We start from the raw sequence: 23,320 nt of genomic DNA, 5'->3' as shown, positions 1-23,320 counted from the left end.
ATCTAAATTCAAAAATATGTATGTGTAAGAGAATTAAAGTAATTTTGCATAGACATTCTAAGCGAATCAATTCGTGGAATTTAAGCCAGTTTGTAAATGTAATTTAAGTACATAAGTAAGTAAAATTTAAGACAGTGTTAAGTAGAATTTTAGTGAATTAATTAATAGAATTTAAGTAAATTAGCAACTGGAATTTAATTCATCTTGTAAATAGAATGTAAATTGCTTAATGAAATTTAAATCGGTTTTAGTACAATTTAAGCCAATTTATAATAATAATTTAAGTTGAATCCAGTTTTAGGCATAATTTCAGAGAATTAGTAATTTAAACAAGTCCTAAATAAATTAGCAACTGTAACTTCAGCTATCTTGTAAGTAGAATGTAAGTTATTTAGTAAGTAGAATTTAAATCAGAATGAATGTAATTTAAGTCAATTTTAAGAGTATAATTTAAATACATTAATAAGTACAATTTAATGCAGTTTTAGTTAGAAATGAAGTTAATGTGTGCGTACAATTGTACCAAAATTTAAGTAATTTTTTAAGTGAAATTTCATTATACACATTAATGAAATTTAAGCCAGTTTGTAATTATAACTTAAGTGCATTCATAAGTGACATTTCAACCAGTTTTAAGTAAAATGTAAATGAATTCGTAAGTGAAACTGAAGTTACTTCATAATATAAATTCGAATATGTGAAATTTCAACCAGTTTTAAGTAAAATGTAAGATAATTAAAGTAATTTTGCAAAGACATTCTAAGCGAATCAATTCGTGGAATTTAAGCCAGTTTGTAAATGTAATTTAAGTACATTAGTAGGTGAAATTTAAGACAGTGTTAAGTAGAATTTTAGTGAATTAATTAATAGGATTTAAGTAAATTAACTGGAACTTAATTCACCTTGTAAATAGAATGTAAATTGCTTAATGGAATTTAAATCAATTTTAGTAAAATTTAAGTCAATTTATGAGAATAATTTAAGTGAACTAATTAAGTATAACTGCAGTCAATAAGTAGTATTTGTAAATACGTCAGTATACGACAGTTCTAAGTCAATTTAAGTAGTATTTAAGTTACGGAGTATAAATAAAGTTCAGCAGTGGAATTTAAGTAGGATGGTCAGTCAGTTGAGGTAGCCGATGACGCCGCAGCAGACCATGGCCCCCGAGTTGCCCGTCACGATGCTCTCCTTGTCGTGGCCTCGCCCCAGATCGTCCTGGCCGGCGTGTACCACGAGCGTGCGCCCCACGATGCCCCTCGGACCCCCGGTCAGGCTGATGATGGGGTCCAGGAACTCCACCCTGGCTACCCCGTCGTCACCCGCCTTGATGTTTCCCAGGTCCCCCACGTGCCTCATAGGATCTTGAGGGGCGCCGTGTCGATGCTGTAACACGTTGCCATTGCTCATCATGGTTGTAACTTGTGTATGAGCTATTCCACATGAAATCACTCAGTAAAAAACCTCGCATTTTTTTAATACTCTAACTTCTTCCCTATTTATATAAGGTGCTGAGAACAGTGCATTTCCAAAAATATACTATCGAAAGTCAAACGGTTTTCGTACTATTGAGCGACAAAATTTACCGCATTTTATAAAAACAAGCCTCTTTCAGCGCTCAGAACTCTGGAACCATTTACTGCAGAACATTGAACGAGAGCTCATTTTGAAGCTGACATTTGGTAGGTTATGATAAGAAGTAATCCTTATTTTTATTGTATACAGAGAGACAGATAATCTGATTTTACTTACTTTTAACCTTTTAGGCCATTTGTAAAAATGTAAAAAAATATTGAGAAAAAACCTTGCATTATTAAGAGGGATTCGGCATTGTTTGCTTAGTGGCTCGGCAATAAGTTTCGAGGGTATTAAATAAATTATTTTCACACCCCTAGACTTGAACGGCGCAGTACCGAACGCACTGGCCGAGAGCTGAAGATAAGCGAGCATTGGGCGTAATTTTACTTCTGTGTTTATGAAAACTTGTGATAAAGCTAGCCCAGCTATGCGCTACTAGACGAAACATCACGTATTTATGTCTCCTGGCCTTGCTTGCCTCGGCTAGCTCCCGCCTCACAGTCAGCTGGTTACTTCACGCGCGTACTATTCATTTTCTTCATTTGATATTTTCAATACTTTCTTATCAACGGTGCACCAGTAAAAAAATGTGTGTTTATTTGTACTTTCAATGCGGAATCTAACCATATAATTTAAAAATATTTTTTCGTGGTCAAAGGCGTCTTAATGAAGAAAAATCTAAATTTCTATATTTCCATAAGAAGTAATAAAAACTGTTTACATGTCAATATAAACTTTAATTTCTCAGCATCAAAATAAACCATGATTTTGATCATTGGGTGAAAGGGTTTCGGAGCCACAACAGTTTAAAGTAGCTAATTTTATGAAAATACGATAAATTTAAATATTTTTAATTTAAACACTATGAAGTTCTGATGTCTCAAACTTTGCACAAAGCATTGTATCACAGTTGTCTACGGACAGAAAAAGTTTCATTGTATTTAAAAATTGCAAGGTCAATTTTCTCTATATTTCGGTCGATTTGAGATGGAATAGCCTGTATGTAGACAGTCTCGTATTACTGGGTCAGTATCATTGTATAACATGCTACATAGCCTGGATCCCACGCAATCCTGTGATTCTGTATTATCATATAATTTCATATGTCATCCATCTATCTCCCGCGACAAACGTGCCATCTATCCGAGAAATATCGCGGTAGTAATAGTACCAGTAGTAATTTAATAATAATAATAATAATAATAATAATAATAATAATAATAATAATAAGCTAACATAATAATAATAATAAAGAGATAGGTTTGGAAGTAAATCCCGAAAAGACAAAGTATATGATTATGTCTCGTGACGAGAATATTGTACGAAATGGAAATATAAAAATTGGAAATTTATCTTTTGAAGAGGTGGAAAAATTGAAATATCTTGGAGCAACAGTAACAAATATAAATGATACTCGGGAGGAAATTAAACACTGAATAAATACGAGAAATGCCTGTTATTATTCGGTTGAGAAGCTTTTATCATCCAGTCTGCTGTCAAAAAATAGGAAAGTTAGAATTTATAAAACAGTTATATCACCGGTTGTTCTTTATGGTTGTGAAACTTGGACTCTCACTTCGAGAGAGAAACATAGGTTAACGGTGTTTGAGAATAAGGTGCTTAGGAAAAAATTTGTGGCTAAGAGGGATGAAGTTACAGGAGAATGGAGAAAGTTACACAACACAGAACTGCACGCATTGTATTCTTCACCTGACATAATTAGGAACATTAAATCCAGACGTTTGAGATGGGCTGGGCATGTAGCATGTATGGGCGAATCCAGAAATGCATATAGAGTGTTAGTTGGGAGGCCGGAGGGAGAAAGACCTTTAGGGAGGCCGAGACGTAGATGGGAAGATAATATTAAAATGGATTTGAGGGAGGTGGGATATGATGATAGAGAATAGATTAATCTTGCTCAGGATAGGGACCAAGGCGGGCTTATGTGAGGGCGGCAATGAACCTCCGGGTTCCTTAAAAGCCAGTAAGTAATAATAATAATAATAATAATAATAATAATAATAATAATAATAATAATAATAATATAGTACCTAGAGAAGAAAAAAGAAATACATGTAGTATTTGCGGAGTTAGAAAAGGCTTTTGACAAAGTGGATTGGAATAAACTGATGGGAATCCTAAAGAAAATTGATGTAGATTGCAACGAGAGAAAGCTGTTCAATAATCTTTATATGAAACAACGAGTCAAAGTCAGGATAGAAGAAGAAATGCCAGAAAGAAGTGAAATAGGGAGAGAAGTACGTCAAGGATATTCTTTATCACTAACCCTGTTCAACATTTACTTGAAGGAATTAGTGAAGAACGGTTTTCAGAACATGGGAGGAGTGATAGTAGGAGGAAGAAGAATAAAGACTGTAATATTAGCTGATTGTGAAGTAATGGTTAGAATGCCTGGCCGTGAAACGAGCGGTCCCGGGTTCAAATCCTTGTTGGGACAATTACCTGATTGGGGTTTTTTCCCCTCAACTTATTAAGAGCAAATGCTGGGCGACTTTCGGCGCTGGACCCTGGCAATATCACCTTTATTTAGACGCTAATAATCACAGCAGTTGATAAAGCGCCGTAAAATAACTAATAAAAAATCTATCGCATAAGAGACGATATAGAGGGTTCAGGCATCTTTCCAACGACATGAAAACTCAATCAATGCTCCCACGGAAAGTAGGTCAGATCGCAAGGCAATTTAACTGCCAGCATCAAAACAAAGAAAGAGATGTAACAACAACCATGAGCTACATTAACAAGGAGTGCTGGGATAGAAACAATTGCAATACGAAACAACGGAAGATACGTATTCATTTTTTTTATGATCGTGTTTATTGTTCACGTCTATGCTTTCATTAAAAGAATTATTCCAGTCGCAGACAGTTTATGAGTTGCTATAGAAACGCAGTCTTAACAAATTAATTTAAAATAGTGTTTGTTGCACGTAAAATCGATGTTTCTGCGTAGCCTACATTATTATATTTGTGCTAGATCGTGCGTATTTGCTTGGTTTCCGCACAAAACCAATCCGCGGAAAGTCTAAAATTCCACATTCAGTATTCTCAACCTAACACACATAACAATTTCCCTCTTGCAAATCAAGATTTTCAGGTATAACTCCCTGTAAAGTTGATTTGAATAATTTCGAGGGAAAAATTGTTCCGGAGCCGGGTATCGAACCCGGGACCTTTGGTTTAACGTATCAAAGCTCTACCACTGAGCTACTCGGGAACTCTAACCGACACCGATCCAATTTTTCCCTCTATATCCACAGACCTCAAAGTGGGCTGACAACCGTCAAGCAACCAACTTCGAGTGCACACTAACTCCGTGTGACTTAAATTGTGGTTTTCTGTTAACGAACAGTGTCGTGTATTATGCAAATCGGTGTCGGTTAGAGTTCCCGAGTAGCTCAGTGGTAGAGCTTTGATACGTTAAACCAAAGGTCCCGTGTTCGATACCCGGCTCCGGAACAATTTTTCCCTCGAAATTATTCAAATCAACTTTACAGGGAGTTATACCTGAAAATCTTGATTTGCATAATACACGACACTGTTCGTTAACAGAAAACCACAATTTAAGTCACACGGAGTTAGTGTGCACTCGAAGTTGGTTGCTTGACGGTTGTCAGCCCACTTTGAGGTCTGTGGATATAGAGGGAAAAATTGGATCGGTGTCGGTTAGAGTTCCCGAGTAGCTCAGTGGTAGAGCTTTGATACGTTAAACCAAAGGACCCGGGTTCGATACCCGGCTCCGGAACAATTTTTCCCTCGAAATTATTCAATTTCCCTCTTCTTACCGCTTAAGTGACATATTCATTTTACTGCTTTAGGCTTTTAACATACTGTATTATTTTTAGAGACGTTCAATATAGTAATAATTATAAATTGGAAACTTACCACTGCAATTTCACCTAAATTGCAATGTTAATTATTGTTTTTAAATATTTGCAAAAATTAAGTAAACTCTACAACTCCACTAAAGTTACTGCATTCCTGATGCAAGTAACATTAAGGAAGCCGTGAAAAAATCAACAAGATTCCAGACTCATCATAGACTGGGGGGGAAAAAAAGACAGACGTACTGTATATCACGGCCTGCTGGAGTATAGTAAACACAGAAAACATTTTAAAGCAACAATGTTGAAGATAGATATTTTTGTTTTGCAAATTTGCCGTCATTGAACAGAAACCAAGATGGAGATTTCATTGCAATTAATTAGAAATTCCTCTTTCAGGTAAGTAATAAACGATCTTCGCACAAAATAATGTACGATACACGAGCGGTATGTTTGTTTTCATGTTCTCGGAAATTAAAAAAGCTCAACTACGTTTTGCTTTTTCAAACTTTTCCTCGAACATGAAAACTTCAACATACCGCTCTTGTAACGCATATTACTATTACAAGCAGAACTCTTATTAGATATTTTAGCTTTAAGTCAAGGAAACTTCGGCGGTTATAGAATATAGAAGGAATGGGAATAAAACGTAACAGATGTTATTTCATATAAAGCGTCAAAATGGCAACAGAACTTTTTTTATTCTCGTTGTACGGAGAATTAAGAGACAGTCTTGAGATGTTTAAAACGAATATTTCTAGACATTAATGACAATATAGAGTATCTATTTTTTAATTGAAGAGGAAATAATAATATATTATTATTACTATTATGACCACTCTAAGGGAAAGAAGACAGAGGACGGACAGTGGAAAGTTTTCTTTTCTCAATCGTACTATCAGGGACTGGAATGCTTTACCTGCAGACTTACTAAAGGCTTTACCAACAACCAAAAATTGTATTTAAAAATACTCTTAAGGACTTTACTAATAGACGGTAATTATACACAGTATTTAAAAGGTGTAAATGATATGTTGTTATTGAAGTGTTGTATCAGTGAAGAATTATGTTGTGTCAGTGAAGTGTGTTGTGTCAGTGAAGTGTGCTGTGTAAGTGAAACGTGTTCCTGTCAGTGAAGCTTTATAGTTTATTGTGACAGTGCGAAGTATTTGAACAGTGAAATGTTTTTGAAGTGTTAGTGAAATCAGGATAGAATCAGTGAAATGTGTCGTAGTTCCAGTGCAGTGAGTGAGTTGACAGCGAAATGAGTGTAGTGTTGAAAGGTACTTGTGCAGATGTGAACATATCATACTCGTGAGTCTTAGTTCGAACTTAGGTGTAAGATACAAATTAGATTTATTTTAAATGTTATTTTAACCGAGCGGGCTAGCGGAGTGGTAGAGGGCATTCGGGAGGTCCGGGGTTCGATCCCAGGGGCCGGCAATCCTAACTGAGGTTTTTCATGGTTTCCTCAGTTATTTCCAGGCAAATGACGGGATTGTACCTCTTGAAAGTCCGGCCATGGACGGCGATCCTTCCCTTAATCCTTTCATATGTGTGAGTGAATGCTGTGTAATGTCTTAAATGTTTGTGTTGTATCGGAGGTGGCCCTGGCATTGAGCTGATCCCTCATCCGGGGAGGCCCTCCATGTCCTTGTGTGGTCAAAAAAGTATGTATGTGATCCATAGATTAATTCCTCTCCCGACAGGTCGCGGCCCTGTAAGGCCCGGGTGGCGTGGGTCGTGTAAATGAACCTACAAGGGAGAGGTTAAACCGAGAGAAAGAAAGAAAGAAAGAAAGAAAGAAAGAAAGAAAGAAAGAAAGAACGTTATTTTAAGTGATCATGCTTCATTTAATTTAGGATATTCTCTGTTTCTGTTATTATTATTATTATTATTATTATTAATTATTAGTATTATTATTGTATTTTTAATTAATTAGTTTATTATTGTCATTATTGAGTGTAATTAGTTACCACTGCCACCGGGTATATACCCATTGCAGTGTGAATAAATACATACATACATACATATTATTATTATTATTATTATTATTATTATTATTATCAGTTGGTAGAGCAGCTGGGTACGGACTGAAGGTCCGGGGTTCGATCCCAGGTGGTGACGGGATTTTTTTCTCGTTGCCATACTTTCAGAACGGCCCCGAGGTTTACTCAGCCTCGTATAAAATTGAGTACCGGGTCTTTCCCGGGGGTAAAAGGCGGTCAGAGCGTGGTGCCGACCACACCACCTCATTCTAGTGCCGAGGTCATGGAAAGCATGGGGCTCTACCTCCATGCCCCCCAAATGCCTTCATGGCATGTTACGGGGATACCTTTACCTTTACCTTTTATTATTATTATTATTATTATTATTATTATTATTATTATTATTAAGCCATTTATCCTTACACTGAAAACAGATGCTCCCTGGACCAAATGATTTATGTGTAAACCATAATAATCAACATATTAAAGAAATTATCATTGCACTAAAATGTATGTTTCCTGGACCAAAATGATCGTATTTTAATTATTTAAATAAAATTGCAATCAAGACATGTTAAAAGAATTATTTTTGAACCAAAAACTAAAGCTCTCCCAACCAAATGAAGGTATTTTAATTATTTAATTATTTCATACTTTTCATCTGGTACATCATGAGGTTATGATTGTGATATCTACACTTAAATGTTGTTTTTGTTTATATAACAATAGACAGTGTTGCCAACCGTATGGCCTGATCGTACAAATGCGGTAATTTGGTATTATGTACGATCCAACCCGCGCATACTACGCAAAATGTACGATCCTGTCGACAAACAGGGTAAAACATGTCAAAATGAAAGGATTTTAAACATTTATTACAATTTACGGCATTTGAAATTTTATATACACACTTCTGCAGTATATACATTTTAATAGTTTCTGCATGAAGCACTTCTGCGTTACAAGTACTGTACAGTCGACTGTCGCAAAACATATTTCTACAAACATTGTCTCCAGCTCCAGGTGACATGACATTTTGGATCAAATTTCTGCATATTTAAAGGACAAAACTAAAATTCTTTCCATGACTTCTTATCAAAATACAGTGCCCTTTTAAACTGAATGAGTATACTGGGAATTGAATCAATAGATTTCCCACAACACGCTAGTGTAAAGTGTTCCATATTAGACAATTATTATCTCGAAAAGGAAGCAAAAACGAGCAAAACTGTACTCAATTTCTTTATTTGAAATATCTCCTAGAATAACTCCCTGAAATTAATTACATTGCTTACGGTTCATCTTGTACTATAATAAGGAAGTATATATCGATTTCGTTTCTCGTAATTTTTAAGATAATCAAATTCGCTGTTTTCATTACAAGAAATTCTTTCAACATAATATAACCTACTTACCCTTCTAAAAATGCAGTAAATCATCATCATCATCATCATCATCCTGTCAAGTACTAGTCCCAAAAGAACTGTTACGGCCTGAAAAAGCGATTTTCTTGCCATCTTTTCATAGGTCGACCAAGTGACCGTTTCCCGTTTGGACGATACTTCATTATTGCCTTAGGGCTATACTACACTAACGTTAAAAATGTTGCGTTGACAGGCGTTGGTAACGCATGAAAAATGTATAAACTATACATTGCGTTAGGGACGCTGTGTTTGGTTTCAGAACTGCAATGGATGCCATACAAGTTGCATAATGGTAGCTCTACTATGTGTTAAGTCTGTCTAAAAAAAATAAAAAAAAGAGGAAAAGGAGATGGCGAATTCATCCCGCAAACATTAAGAGACTTTCGACAGGAAAGTTTTATACTGTACTGCATTTGAAAATCACCGACAGTATCTCGACAAGTTTTTTCTCTATTACAGAATGTCAATAAAAAGTTTTGATGATCTTTTGAATTTAATTTCTCATAAAATTAGGAAAACTGATATTGTAATAAGGAAATCAGTTCATCTTGTCGAAAATCTGGTTGTAACATTAAGGTAAGTAATAAAATTTGCCTTAATTTGCAATGATTATATTTTTATTTGATGCAAAATATGTTGAAAATTAAGAACATTACAAGCCGCAGAAAATAATTATATTTTTATTTTATGCATAATATGTTGAAAATTAAGAACATTACAAGCTGCAGAAATCAGTATTGACTGAAATTAACAATGAATTCAGAATAATTTGAACCATCGGCAATAACACTCAACGGCGACATATCTGACGATTGGGACATTCTTGATGTTGCCCGTTGCTCCACAAGCAGGTTTCAGAAACTTTGAAACGGGCTTCAATTGGAAGCTCTGGATTTTGACAAAAGATAATAGGAAAGCTTTGTTTCCATCCTTGTCATTCTCTCTGTCTTGTCTTTGTATGACCACGCTCTCTGATAATATATTTGTAATATCCCTTGTTGCAGTTACTAGAATATTTTCATATTTTTCTTTTCTTCCTGTCCCTGTCGAGCGAAGAGATGGTCCCGATTTTGTTTGGGTATCGTTTACATTACTCTCATGACCCGAAGTAGCCTGAGAAATAACACCATCCGGTATGTCTTCTTGTTTAGGTGGAGGTATATTCGAAATGGTTTCATTCTCACCAAGAGTAGGTAGTAAAAACTGCATTTGCTTGACAACATCCAGTCTCTTGTTGAGGTTGCGTTGGTGACGCACATGTAGTATGAATACGTTTGCAAACGATGGCGTTGCCAACGCAGACCTATGCGTTGAAACTTCTCAACGTCGAAGCAACGCAACCAAATGCAGCACTTTTAACGCTTGTGTAGTATAGTCATGCAATTATACAAGAGATCATATTACCAAAAACTAAATTCCTATAAAAGAACGTTGTCAACGCAACGTTTTTAAAGTTCGTGTAGTATAGCCCTTAGGGATCCCGGATGAAACCATTCTTGAGACGTGTTCCTTCCAGTTTAACTGATATCTGGAGATATAGTCCAGTATTGATGACACATTAAGTTCTTGAAGGATATCTTCATTTTTCTTCCGATCCCATTTAGTGTAGCCAGCTGTTCTCATCTCGCAAGCTGTTAGTCTGCTTTCATCTTTTGTCCTTATAGTCCACCCTTCACTCCCATAACATAAGACTGGTCGAGCTATTATTTGATAAAGACGAATACGAGTTGAATTTTGTACTAATGAAGGTTTAAAAAGTCTATTAATTATACGATGAAAGAGTAATGGAACGGAGAAAAATTCTCTCCGGCGCCGGGATTTGAACCCGGGTTTTCAGCTCTACGTGCTGATGCTTTATGCACTAAGCCACACCGGATACCACCACGGCGTCGGACAGAATCGTCTCAATTTTAAGTTCCAACTCTTGGGTTCTGTCCGACGCCGGGGTGGTATCCGGTGTGGCTTAGTGGATAAAGCATCAGCACGTAGAGCTGAAAACCCGGGTTCAAATCCCGGCGCCGGAGAGAATTTTTCTCCGTTCCATTACTCTTTCAATCGTATGATGACGCAGAATATCTGCATGGAAATATCATATGTACTTCGGTACATTAAATAATATATATCTATTAATGATGCTCATTGATTTGTTGAATTTTACAATTTTCTCTGGTAAATCCAAATTTTCAACAAAAGAAAGTTTATACCCTAAATAATTAAACTCATTAACTCTTTCCAAAATTGTGTTATTTAAACAAATTTTGCTTGGTATTGGGTATTTACCACAAAAGGCGATTATTTTTGTTTTGTTAATGGATATTTCCATTGAATATCTTTGAGCTATTAAATTTAAATTATGTACTGACCATTGCAAATCATCTTCTGATGTGGCTAGTAAAACAAGATCATCTGCAAATATTATTATATCTAATTTTAAATTTCTGTTAATAGTGATATATCCGTGTTTTGTTTCTCTAAAATCTTTCACAGTGGCATTCGTATAAACGTTAAAAAGCAAAGGAGAAAGGCCACAGCCTTGTGTGACTCCTGAGTTTATTTCCGCCCAATGAGTTATTTTTTCTTTTATTTTTACTGCAATAAGGTTATAATTAATATTATATATGATCTGCTTTGGGATCTGATCCTATGTTAAAATTTCGAATGCAATAAATATGCCGTTAACTGTTAAAAAATATGACAAAAACTTTCTCTTATAGCATAACACTGTCTTGGATAAGGGAATAAAATAAAACGTTAAAAACAATTTAAAAACTAACAGCTATTCAACTCTTCTTCGACTACAAGTAAGACTCAACATATCACATCTAACTAAGCATAAAAATTCGAACATTCATTTGTCACATTATTGGTCGTTAAGTAGAGAGAGAGAGAAAAAGCTCATCCGGCCTTCATCAAGGATGACCACGAGGATCCGGAAATGAATAGCAAACAAATACAATTAATTAAATATGAATATTGTTATAAAAATAAATTGTAATAATTAAGCGCCATTGATTATCAATTGTAAAATAAAATCTTAGAAGATGACTAAATTATACTGATAAAAAAAACATTTTATTTAAAATTAGCATATCCTTAATTAAGGCCTTCTGAGTGATATAAATGAAATTGTATAATCTGCAGGGAATCTTTGAGAATTTGCGAGATGATTTTTTGAATTTCAAAAGATGATACTGATAATTGTTTTAAAAAATGATATGTAAATTTTGAGACCACGGTCTAATTAAAAAAAAAAATCGCAATGAAGTACGAAGTACACACACACAATAGCAGATGGCACTACGAAGCGTACTGGTGTCGCCATCTACATAGCGTTCCCACACTGCCATCTCGTATCTGTTTCTAAAACACGAAGGATTCTGCCAAGCTGGCGTATTTATTTATTATTTCGGTATATTTATACAAAATAACACGCTAAAACAAGCATTTTAAATGAATTTACGCTATTTTATACATCGTAAAGTATTAGTATCATTTAGTGAACTGATACTGTCATCACGGTTATTGTTCAGTTGTAAGTTGTAACCTATTTACGAGTATAAAACATTCGTAACCACTAATACTGAATTACGATACTCTAGATGGCTAAAAAGTGTTTCTTGTAACGTCTGTAGCCCATCTGTTATTAAAAATGTGTGCATTTATGTTATTATATCGTGCGAAAAAGACTTCCACATCATAAAACTTTGTTTATTTCACATGAATTATAAAAGCGCGACCATTACAGACGGTCCGAAGGTTCTGCCATCTTGTATGTGTTTGTGGTAACATGATATCATTCTGCCAAGCTGGCGTATTTATCTATTATTTCTATAAAATAACGCATAAAAGAAGCATTTTGAATACATTTACGCTATTTTATACACAACAGAGTATTAATAAAGTAACAAAATAAGCTTTATATGAATCGTAATGCAGATCCTAACTTTAGAAGACGAACATCAAGCGAAGTTTGATGGCTGGGAGTCGTGGCGTGCTCCTGTAATCCAGCTACCAGGAAGCCGGGTGTTGAGGATGATTTGAGGACGGGAGTTCTGGTGCGCAGTGACTCACGTTGACTGGGCGTCCGCACTAAGCTCGGCATCAATATGGGCACCCTGGGGGAGCCCGGGGCGGCCAGGTTGGCTAACGAGGGACGAAACGGGCCAGGGGGGAAACCCAGCAGCCAAAAGTCCCCGTGTTGAGCAGTAGTGGGATCGCGCCTGGGAGTGGGAGCTGTGTGACAGCCCGACCAATAAAGTTAGACCAGCATCTTTTTTTCTGTTTTAAATCCTCTATCAAAATTATCTTTTAAATCTTCCTCCACATTACAGTAAAATTAAACTCGTATCGATTTTAATAACTATACATAAATGTTTCATTATTTCCCAGACGATTGAATATACATACTGTAACTTTTAGCAGAGATATTGACGTCACTTCACTTAATATTTTACTTCTTACGTTGGTAAATATTGATACTACCTTTTTTATCTACAGGTTATAGTTATGTAAACTGGTTTAGAAACTATTTACCAAGATATAAAATTGTCTCTATGAAGTAAGGAGTGTCATCAGCTGCTAAACTTCAAGATTTCTAATTTATTATTATTATTATTATTATTATTATTTTGGCCACTGGGTGTTGCACAGCACATCTGGTAATGGAAATTACGGGAAAACGGCTGAACGGATTTTAATAAATGACGCCTCATTTTGAAGCTTGGAACTCAAAGATTTTCAGAAAAATAGTAGTTTTCAGTGAAATGTCAATTTTTCAACATAATTTTCGTATTTTTCAAAATCCATCTGTCGCAGGTTTTGAGAACTACGCATTTCAGAATAAAACAAAACACACACTACAGTAAACAATATTACACGAAGGCCATGATCTGCAAGAATGCTGACATATTAGAGCTCAAATTAAATTGGTTATTAAAAACTTAACTTACTGGTTCGATTCTATGGTGTGTAATTTTCTGGGTACAGCTGTGTATTGGATATTAAAAACTACAAAACTTGAGGTGGTTTGATGACATTATTACCATTAAAAATGAAATATTATTGTAATTAATGCCATGATATGACTATATTCTATTAATTACAGATATTAATGCTATATTGATGATATGAAAGTGAAACGTTTTGGGGTTATATAAGTAGATGTAGAGAATAACTTAATTAGATTTTGATTTCTATATTTTACTGAGTGGCGGCTATATAGTATATGTTACTGAAAGCTATAAAACTTACGTAAGATAATAATATTATTAAAAATCAAATATTTTTATAGTTATTAATCAAGTGGGGTTGGGTCTTTTTCATATATTTAATGGCGGTGTGGTGTAGATATTTATATGCGTGGTTCTCTTCAGTATTGGCTCGAGAGAGAGTATGTTTCATTATTACGGAAGCAAATAACTTTCAGAATGTCTGGTATTCTTCGTTGAAAATAAATCTGAAAAATGTTTATTTGAACGTCTAATGAACTTAGTTTGCAGCATTTGCTGCACAAGCCACTGGTTAAATATAAATATAAATAAATATAAATATATTACTACTACTACTACTACTACTACTACTCAGGGCCAGATTAGATATAATGCCGCCCCTAGGCAGTTCTAAAATTTGCGGCCCCCAACTCTCACAAACAGTTTATGAGCAGCTATTATACAGGCCATGTTTAGTTTAAATTAGTTTTGAATGAAATGTTACAATTCAGATAACAATACAGGAATCAAAATACATGCATCTTACTTACTTACTTAACTTACTGGCTTTTAAGGAACCCGGAGGTTCATTGCCGCCCTTACATAAGCCCGCCATCGGTCCCTATCCTGAACAAGATTAATCCAGTCCCTATCATCATATCCCACCGCCCTCAAATCCATTTTAATATTATCTTCCCATCTACGTCTCGGCCTCCCCAAAGGCCTTTTTCCCTCCGGCCTGCCAAATAACACTCTACATGAATTTCTGGATTCGCCCATACGTGCTACATGCCCTGCCCATCTCTGGATTTAATGTTCCTAATTATGTCAGGTGAAGAATACAATGCGTGCAGTTCTGTGTTTTGTAACTTTCTCCATTCTCCTGTAACTTCATCCCTCTTAGCCTCAAATATTTTCCTAAGCACCTTATTCTCAAACACCCTTAACCTATTTTCCTCTCTCAAAGTGAGAGTCCAAGTTCAACAACCATAAAGAACAACCGGTAATATAACTGTTTTGTAAATTCTAACTTTAAGATTTTTTGACAGCAGACTGGATCACAAAAGCTTCTCAACCGAATAATAACAGGCATTTCCCATATTTATTCTGTGTTTAATTTCCTCCCGAGTATCATTTATATTTGTTACTGTTGCTCCCAGTTATTTGAATTTTTCCACCTCTTCAAAGGATAAATTTCCAATTTTTATATGTCCATTTCGTACAATATTCTCGTCACTTGGATATATATAAAATTCAAATGAAAAGAAAATCCGAAAAAAAAAAAACTCAGAATATGAAATTCGCTATAAAACGACGCAATAGTAATAATTCGCGAATGTGTTCATATTTCGCTATTAGAACTCTATTTCGCGATTTTTCGCGATTGTTTTATCCGCATATTATTAATCAGAATCACTTAATACTTAAAAATTAGTAGAAATCTATTGTATATCTATTATGTCGTGATATTCGCGATCTCCAGAGATACCTGATCCTGTGCATGGACGATGACAATCTCCAAGGCATTCAAACAATAGCCTGCAATAGTTAATTTTTCTCTTCACGGCCAGCGTACTGTACCATCGTAGTTCAGTAAGGCGCCACTAGAATGTGCAGTATGTATCTTGGCGCGTTTCCCGCTGTTTGTCCTCACAGCTACTTCTCCTATCTTCCGACAGAGGTCACATGGCTCCAGTTCCGGCAAAACCAACGAGCACAGAATATTCGCATTTAACAATATTAAGAAAGCTTTTGACCTCATCGACAGGGGAATCCTGGTCAAAAAACTAGAGCAAATGTTGGGAGAAAATGATCACATCACAATATTTATCAGAAGCATCCTGGCAGAAAATAAAATCACAATAAACGACACAGTGGCAACATCCAAAGAAATAACACAGACAAATGGGGTGCTGCCCTCTCCTTTTCAATATTGCCACATCAGACACCGTATCTGCACTAAAAGACACACCCATCACCCTCTACATGTATGCCGATGACATGATACTGGGGTCAAAGGACCCCCACAAACTTCAGAAAGCTTTAAACAAACTTTCAAACTGGGCAGGTATAAACAGTCTAGAAATAAATTAAAACAAAACTGTACAAATGATTTTCAGAAAAAAGGAGGCAAAATAGCAGAAAAAGAACACATCATGCTCGACGGAAAGAAGTTACAGATTGCGAACCACTTCAAATATCTAGGAATGACTCTTCAAACCACCGGCACATCCTTGCATATGCACACAAGAGAAAGAGCAATTGCCGCTACAAAAGCAGTATATGACATCACACAACTACAGAGCTTATCCTTGGAAACTGCAATGGCCTTATTCACAGTAAAAATCTTACCAATCCTGACTTATGGAATAGCAATAACCTGGACGCACCTCTCCAAAAAGGCCCTAGAAATCATAGAAGCAACAAAGGCGAGATTCCTAAAGAAAACTCTAGGCCTATCTACACACACACCATCGCGCCTAGTATACGAGCTTGCAAGGGAAACCTTTCTCATTGAGGATCTACGTTCGAAACTACTCCTGCCATCAACAGAAAAATCAGAAGAAGTTCTACACGATCGACGGAGAAAGAGAGACGAGATCTGGGAAGACTTCAGATGCCATGGTCGATCGCAGCTGGACAGACCAAACCACAGTCTACTATATACAGTCGCGAAGCTCAATATGTAGTAAAAATGCAAACATGGGTAGTTGGCCACCACTAGGATCGCTACTATCGCCTCATCATCGCAGATCTCTCTCCTAGCAGCCGACAAAATATGTTACACTTTCGTTGTCGTGTTCTTTTGGAAAAATTAACACCTTCCTTCCATTATTGAAATATTAAATGCATAAAGTTAATTTATTATTTTAATGAAGTATATTAAATTCCACCATAAACTCGAAGATACCTGCAAGAAATAAGTTAATATAATTTTTGTTTGTGCAAAACGAACTGAAATTTACTATAATAGCTTCACTCATTCAAGATTATAGCGATAATTAACTATGAAACCAATAAATATTAATTTGCATTTCTCTTTACAACAATAATAATGGAAATATGAATTAATGGAGTAACTTACGTGTACCTGTACTTGTAGTGTAGGCTTACGTAGTTAACAAAGTGGGATGAGGTTAAGCAATAATAATCACACCAGAATTGGAAATAAAACGTGATCAATAAATTTTATTGTACCAGACTTTTTCTACGTCTCTAGTAAAGCAACAAATAAAAATAACAACAAAATTAACAGCTATAATTAAAAACATATCCTTTGAAGAAAAAGGTAGGACTAAGCAATAATAATCCCACCAGAATTGAAAATAAAACGTGATCAATAAATTTCATTAAAACAAACTTAATTTTTCTACGTCTTTAGTAAAATAACACATAAAAATAATAACAAAATTAACAGCTACAATTAAAAATATATCCTCTGAAAAAAAAAAGTAGACCTAACCTTTATTTCTCTGGAAATTTAGCAGCCTAAGTGACAGAACTTTAACCGGTATCTAATGTCCTTTCGGTTAGACTGAAACATTTCATTGTGAAATTTAAGGATATAATGTATTCTAACAGTCACAAAGAACTTCAAATTAACAGTTTTGTTTCTGCACAGCATTCTTGTGGAAACCCAGGAACCTTTCTGAATCTTTCGGAAATCGGAAAAAGGATAACTCTGGCCTCTTTCGCTTTCTGTTGCTACAATTTATAGCACTACAAACGTCTCCTCCTTGTCCCATATTATTATTCCAATTATTATATTTTAGCCATTAACATTTTCATTATAACCAATAACGAACATTTCACAAGCATCAATGTGAAATACGCAACGAGCTAGCACTCGATAGAAATACGACACAGTCCAAAGTCGACCATGGACAGTCTATTGTTTCTAGTTGCTAACCGCTTGGAGCGCTTTATCACGAGATTTGCAAAAAAACACCTCAAGCTTCGCGACTGTATATAGTAGACTGTGGACCAAACCAGGAATTACGCAGCGCCCCACAGTAAAGGCAGAAGAAATAGGCGGGTTTTTGGTCTTGTGCGGAAACGACTCACTCCACACTTTCTCTAGCGGTTTATTGCCTGAACAGAGAGACCTTCCTGTCGCTGCGTTCGAATGCTAGTTGTTGACAAGTGCTCGTCTGTGATACTATTATGTTATCGCTTGTTCTCAAATATATATATCATAATAAACAATATTTCTGAATACTAATCACTCATAATTTATTTTTATTTTTATTTTATACTAATCATCCAAGTAGTCGCTATCATGTCTCAGTCAATCCCTGATGTCAGAAGTCATACTAAAGGCGTTATTAACCCTTAAGTAGTCGCGTCGGGTCTATATGACCCGAGTGTTTTTTCTTTCCTCTGTTTTCTTTGCTGGAAGGTAATATGAAGAGTGCCGGTGGTGTGTAATTTCTTCTATTGTTGAAATCTTTGAAACCGTCTGGCTGTAGTCATTGTTGAGTTTATCATTTAGCGCCAACAGCTGTTTATATGTGATTTGTCCCGACGAGAGTGTGTGCGTTCTTCTGAAAGACAGGAAGATTTTGTGAATAACTGAGGAGATTTCTCTATTTACGCGTAAGTATTGTTTGATGTAAGCTTTGTATTATATTCTTCCCATTTTCCGCGTTCATTTCAGCTGTATATGCAGCTCTCCTTATTATTATTTTCAAAGAATGTCAAATAAAGTAATAACAGACGAAGAAATTGCAGAGAAGTCGAAGTCGAGGGAATTACTAGTAACAGACGAAGAAATTGCAAGGGAGTTGAATACGATTCTCAGTAATGCACTAATGATAATGGCGATGGTGAATCTGTGGGGGAACTTTCTGAGCTTGACGATGTCATAGATGAAGACACAAGTTCCTCCAAAAAGCCAGAAATTGTGACGTTTTATAACTGTACCAAGGGTGACGTTGATTCATGCGACCAATTGTGTAGTAACTATAGTGTTGGACGTAGAACAAGAAGGTGGCCACTGGCAATGTTCTTCCATTTCATAAATGTTTCAGCACTAAACTCATATGTTGTTTATTATAATATGAATACCAGAGAGAAGATACAAAGAAGAATATTTCTGAAGAAACTGGCTAAAGAACTTGTTATGGAAAACGTTGTCAGGAGAATGAGTAATCCTCATGTATCACGCAGTCTCAGGGCAAGAATAAAAATATTCCTAAAGGAGAGAGGCGATGAAGTGCCACCGAAAGAACAACAAAATCAAGAAACAAGAAGTGGACCAGCATCTCAGAAAAGGAAGAGATATCATATCTGCCCTAGCATAAATGATAATAAGCATTCAACACGACGTGCTGCTTGTTTCGGACACGTATGCAAAATTCACTGCAAAGTTGTTTGCACAATATGTGGAGCCAAGAAATGAAGCACTGTTTTGTTTTACAATGTCTGATTGAAAAGTTTTAAGACTGAAGCCAGCAGTGCTTATTGGTTTGCGGTGACATCTTAGGAATCGATGTAACAATTTAGAATGAACCCCTTTGAAGGGCATTCACTGCAGTAGCCTTTAGGTACAGTGATTTTTTATTACAAATCCAGTCAACATTTTTCAAGAATGTTTCCAAATCTAGGATAATAGTAGGAGTTTGTGTATTCCTCCAGAAGAGGACTGTGGTAGTCTTTAGGTACCATTATTATGAACCTAACCTTATTTTTTTTCAATCGCACCTCGTAAAGAAACAGTATGGTTACAAGATTTCAAAGTCATGTTTTCACTTTTCTTTAGTTGAGATTTACAAATTTCATTGTATTTGATTATGTTCAATATAAATAATCTACAGTTCAGAATAAAAATTCTTCATTTACTTCAGTTCAAATATTTTTATTTACCCCATAATTTTGCCATGAATCCACATCCACATCTTAATTTGTGTCAATGGGTCAAATTGACCCGACGCGAGTGTTTATGTAACTTTCTACCAGGCGAGTACTTAAGGGTTAATCACGTTTACTGTTTCTTAAAAGAACTTAAAGATTGTGAGGACTTCAAACGTGCCCTATCATCAATGCAGTCACTGTCAAGGCGTGTGGTGTTTCTCTACGATCAATTCAAAGAATTTGTGCAGAACGATTTTTAGTCATATTTATTGTGTTATTTGTTTTGTTAAGCTATGTCATTCTTAAGTACGCGTCTAATACGTAAATATTTTTATCCATGACCATAACGAAAAACATGCCTTTACTAAATACTTTTGCGTTTGTAAAGTAGGCTTTTATTCAACATTACTTTATTCCACTAGTGAGATAAAGACTTTACCTCACAGTTTGAACTTTATCTCACAGTTCATTAGTATTTTCCTAGTACCCGGATACACACGTATACTTTTCCATTCAACTATTACTCAAGAAGTTAATATATTAGTTACTAGATGTCACTACCTCTACTTCTTTATTACCATTTCTTAAATATACATACACTCAATCTCCTTCTCTTTTCTCTATCTGCTACGTCGTAATTTGTACATTACATCCATATCTAATATGCATCTTTTTAAAATTTTGTAATAATTTAACTTTTGGGATGCGAGGAGACTTCAACCTACGAAGTTTGGTTTATAAGATTTTAAAACAACACGCGTTAGCCAACTGAGTTAAACAGACACGATGAGTAATTAAGTTTTAATATTCCTCTTAAGTTTACAGAAGTAAAATGTGAAATTATTTTAATCACATTAGTTCCGTGAACACTTTTAAATAATCCCTGAAACTTCAAAAAGACGAAAAATACACGTTTAAAGTGAAAAAATATATATTAAAATTATATAATTAATTATAATTTGTTATTTATCCACCGCCTTAGATACCATTCTTCACTAATCATGGCCTCCTACATCATGACCTACCTAGTAACGTATCGATTCTAAAATCCATGCCATAGTATGTGATTACATGAGGACTTATTTTCAACATATTTTCTTTTATAAAACATAATTTTTCGTTATGGTCATGAATAAAATTACGTATGGTACTTGTGAGCGTGATCTTTATTGCGCTCGGCTCACGCCTCGTGCTTAAATCTTTCCACTCGTGCAATAAAGATGCACTTACCTCACAAGTACCATAAATAACTATTGTATTACGAAACTCGTTCATATTATAATAACGTGTATATTTTCTATACACAGTAAAATTATATTGTATAATTTTTTTGCACCTTAATTTTCTTAGGATTCACAAAGTTAATAGGCTAATTGTATAACAATTATTTAGTATTTACTATTTCAATACAATATTCTGAAAACACATAAAAATAATATACTTGTGTGTAATGCTAAATATTTAATTTCTCCTATTAGGTTTACATTACATTATAATAATTATTACATTTGTGAAATGGCTAACTTGCGAAATATTATAAACGATAATATCATCTAAAGCCTGATTAGTGTAATATGTTACTATTCAGCGATGTATGCAATGGAGGGGGAAAGAAAACTGGCCACCATAATCCATTATCTCCTGACTTAGTTACCTCATGAGTAATGCGTTATTGTTGTCATTTATGAATTTCAGATCTGTGTTCGGAAAGTTGAGTAAACAAAACAACAATATTCAGTAAGTCAGGTGTTTGTACTTATTAGAAATCACTACAGCAGTGCAAAGGGAGCAGTTTTTCGACACAACGGCAACAGGGCAAGGGTTGTAAATTCTCCTTGTGTACCCGCAGAGATCTGACTCTGCGGTACACAGGATAGCTGCAAGCAGTAGGTACAGCTTAGTAAAGCAAACGTCAATACTGAAGGAACATGAGAACAGTTCGGTTCTAGTGTTACGATGCCTGAGGGGGAGAAAATTCGTTCGGCGAAGTTTAAGAGACTTATTTCCGAATATGGTGATATTTTTTTGTTGCAGCGAAGATAAACTATTCTGCAAATTGTGTAAAATATCAGTTTCAGTAAATAGAGCATGTAATATTCTAAGACATGTAAATAGGGATGTACACAAACGTGCCCTCATGAAGTTGAAAAAAAAAAAGCGAAAAATGTGAGCAGGGTCATAGTTCTTCATCCGTGTTCCATGAAGAAATGCGTGATGCGTTTTGTTAAGCATTCAAGAAGATATGTCCTGGTGTATCTCTTCCTCCTTCTCCTATACTTACTCGATGGGATTCCTGATTGAAGGCCTGCATTTATTACTGTAAATATTTCGACCAGGTCCAGAATGTTATTCAATCATTTGATGTGAAAGATGCATTTGCAATACCACTAGCCCAACGTCTGTTGGTTGATTCAAGCATAAAACAACAATTGGAATACACTGAATCGAATTACGGGTTTATTCGTGATTGCATAACAGCTTTAGAAAAGTCTGGTACAAAACTGGTTGATCTGATTTCCCTACTGCGAAATATCTGGAAGGAAGTGACTCAAGTAGACGATAAAATTGTTAAAATAATATCTGCGAAAATAACAAATATGTTGAAAAAAATGGTGGATATTATAAACTTTGCAAGATTAGTGACAGTATTTCTGGAGATAAGGATTCCTTTGAAGAACTAACAGAAGTTTAAAAAGATGTTGCACAGGATTTTACGTATGCCCCAGTTGTTTCAACAGACGTAGAAAGAAGCTTCTCCACATATAAGGCCATGCTATCAGATAGACGAAAATCGTTTTCTGTTAATAACTTACAAATGTCATTTGTTGTGCACTGTAACAATATTTGGAAGAAACGTGATAACGTATAACAAGTGGATTAATAACTCACACTCATTGTAAGGAAAAGAAAAAGACAAAAAACAATAGTTCAAGTTCTTTTGCGAATAGAATATCATGAACCCGTTACAAATAAACAGTGATTTTGTTTGCGTTCTGTATGAAATCATACATGTAAAGTATATATTATTTGTTTAGGATGAAATGGTTAATTAGTTTTGCAATTTTGATATCTTATTAAAGTATCTGTAGAAAATTAATTGCAGAAACGTTAGGGAACTGTGTCATTTCTATTGTGTCGTCTGTACGTCAACACATCGTGTACATGACTTGCACACAGGGAACACGCCGAGTAACGTCGGAACCCTTGCTATGATGTCATTCTGTCTGTCATGTGCTCCGTCTGCACCGCTCTAGAAATCACGTTATTATTTTATTCTTTTAAGTTTTTCTATAGTGCAAAACATGTGAATGGAGGAGTAAGTTATTTGGGACAGGACCATACACCAAGCAGGTCCTGAGAGTATAGGAGTCGGGGTAGTGAATGAGGGGGTCGCCATACCCGCCTATTCCTTCTGTCCCTCGTATA

General features: G+C 35.4%; 1 protein-coding gene across 1 annotated transcript in view; it reads right to left on the bottom strand.

Moving 5' to 3' along the window:
- Positions 1-989: 989 nt before the first annotated feature.
- The window catches only part of LOC138703241 (superoxide dismutase [Cu-Zn]-like), a 77,828-nt gene continuing 55,497 nt past the window's right edge, over positions 990-23,320 (bottom strand). The window contains exon 4 of the mRNA XM_069831000.1: positions 990-1,386. Coding sequence (XP_069687101.1) covers positions 1,126-1,386 — 261 coding nt within the window. The 3' untranslated portion in view covers positions 990-1,125. The remainder of the gene's footprint in view (positions 1,387-23,320) is intronic.

This window comes from Periplaneta americana, chromosome 1 (genome assembly GCF_040183065.1).
Source record: "Periplaneta americana isolate PAMFEO1 chromosome 1, P.americana_PAMFEO1_priV1, whole genome shotgun sequence".
Taxonomy (NCBI): Eukaryota; Metazoa; Arthropoda; class Insecta; order Blattodea; family Blattidae; genus Periplaneta; species Periplaneta americana.
The sequence above is the reverse complement of the archived record's forward strand: the minus strand, read 5'-3'. Positions and strand labels throughout refer to the sequence as shown.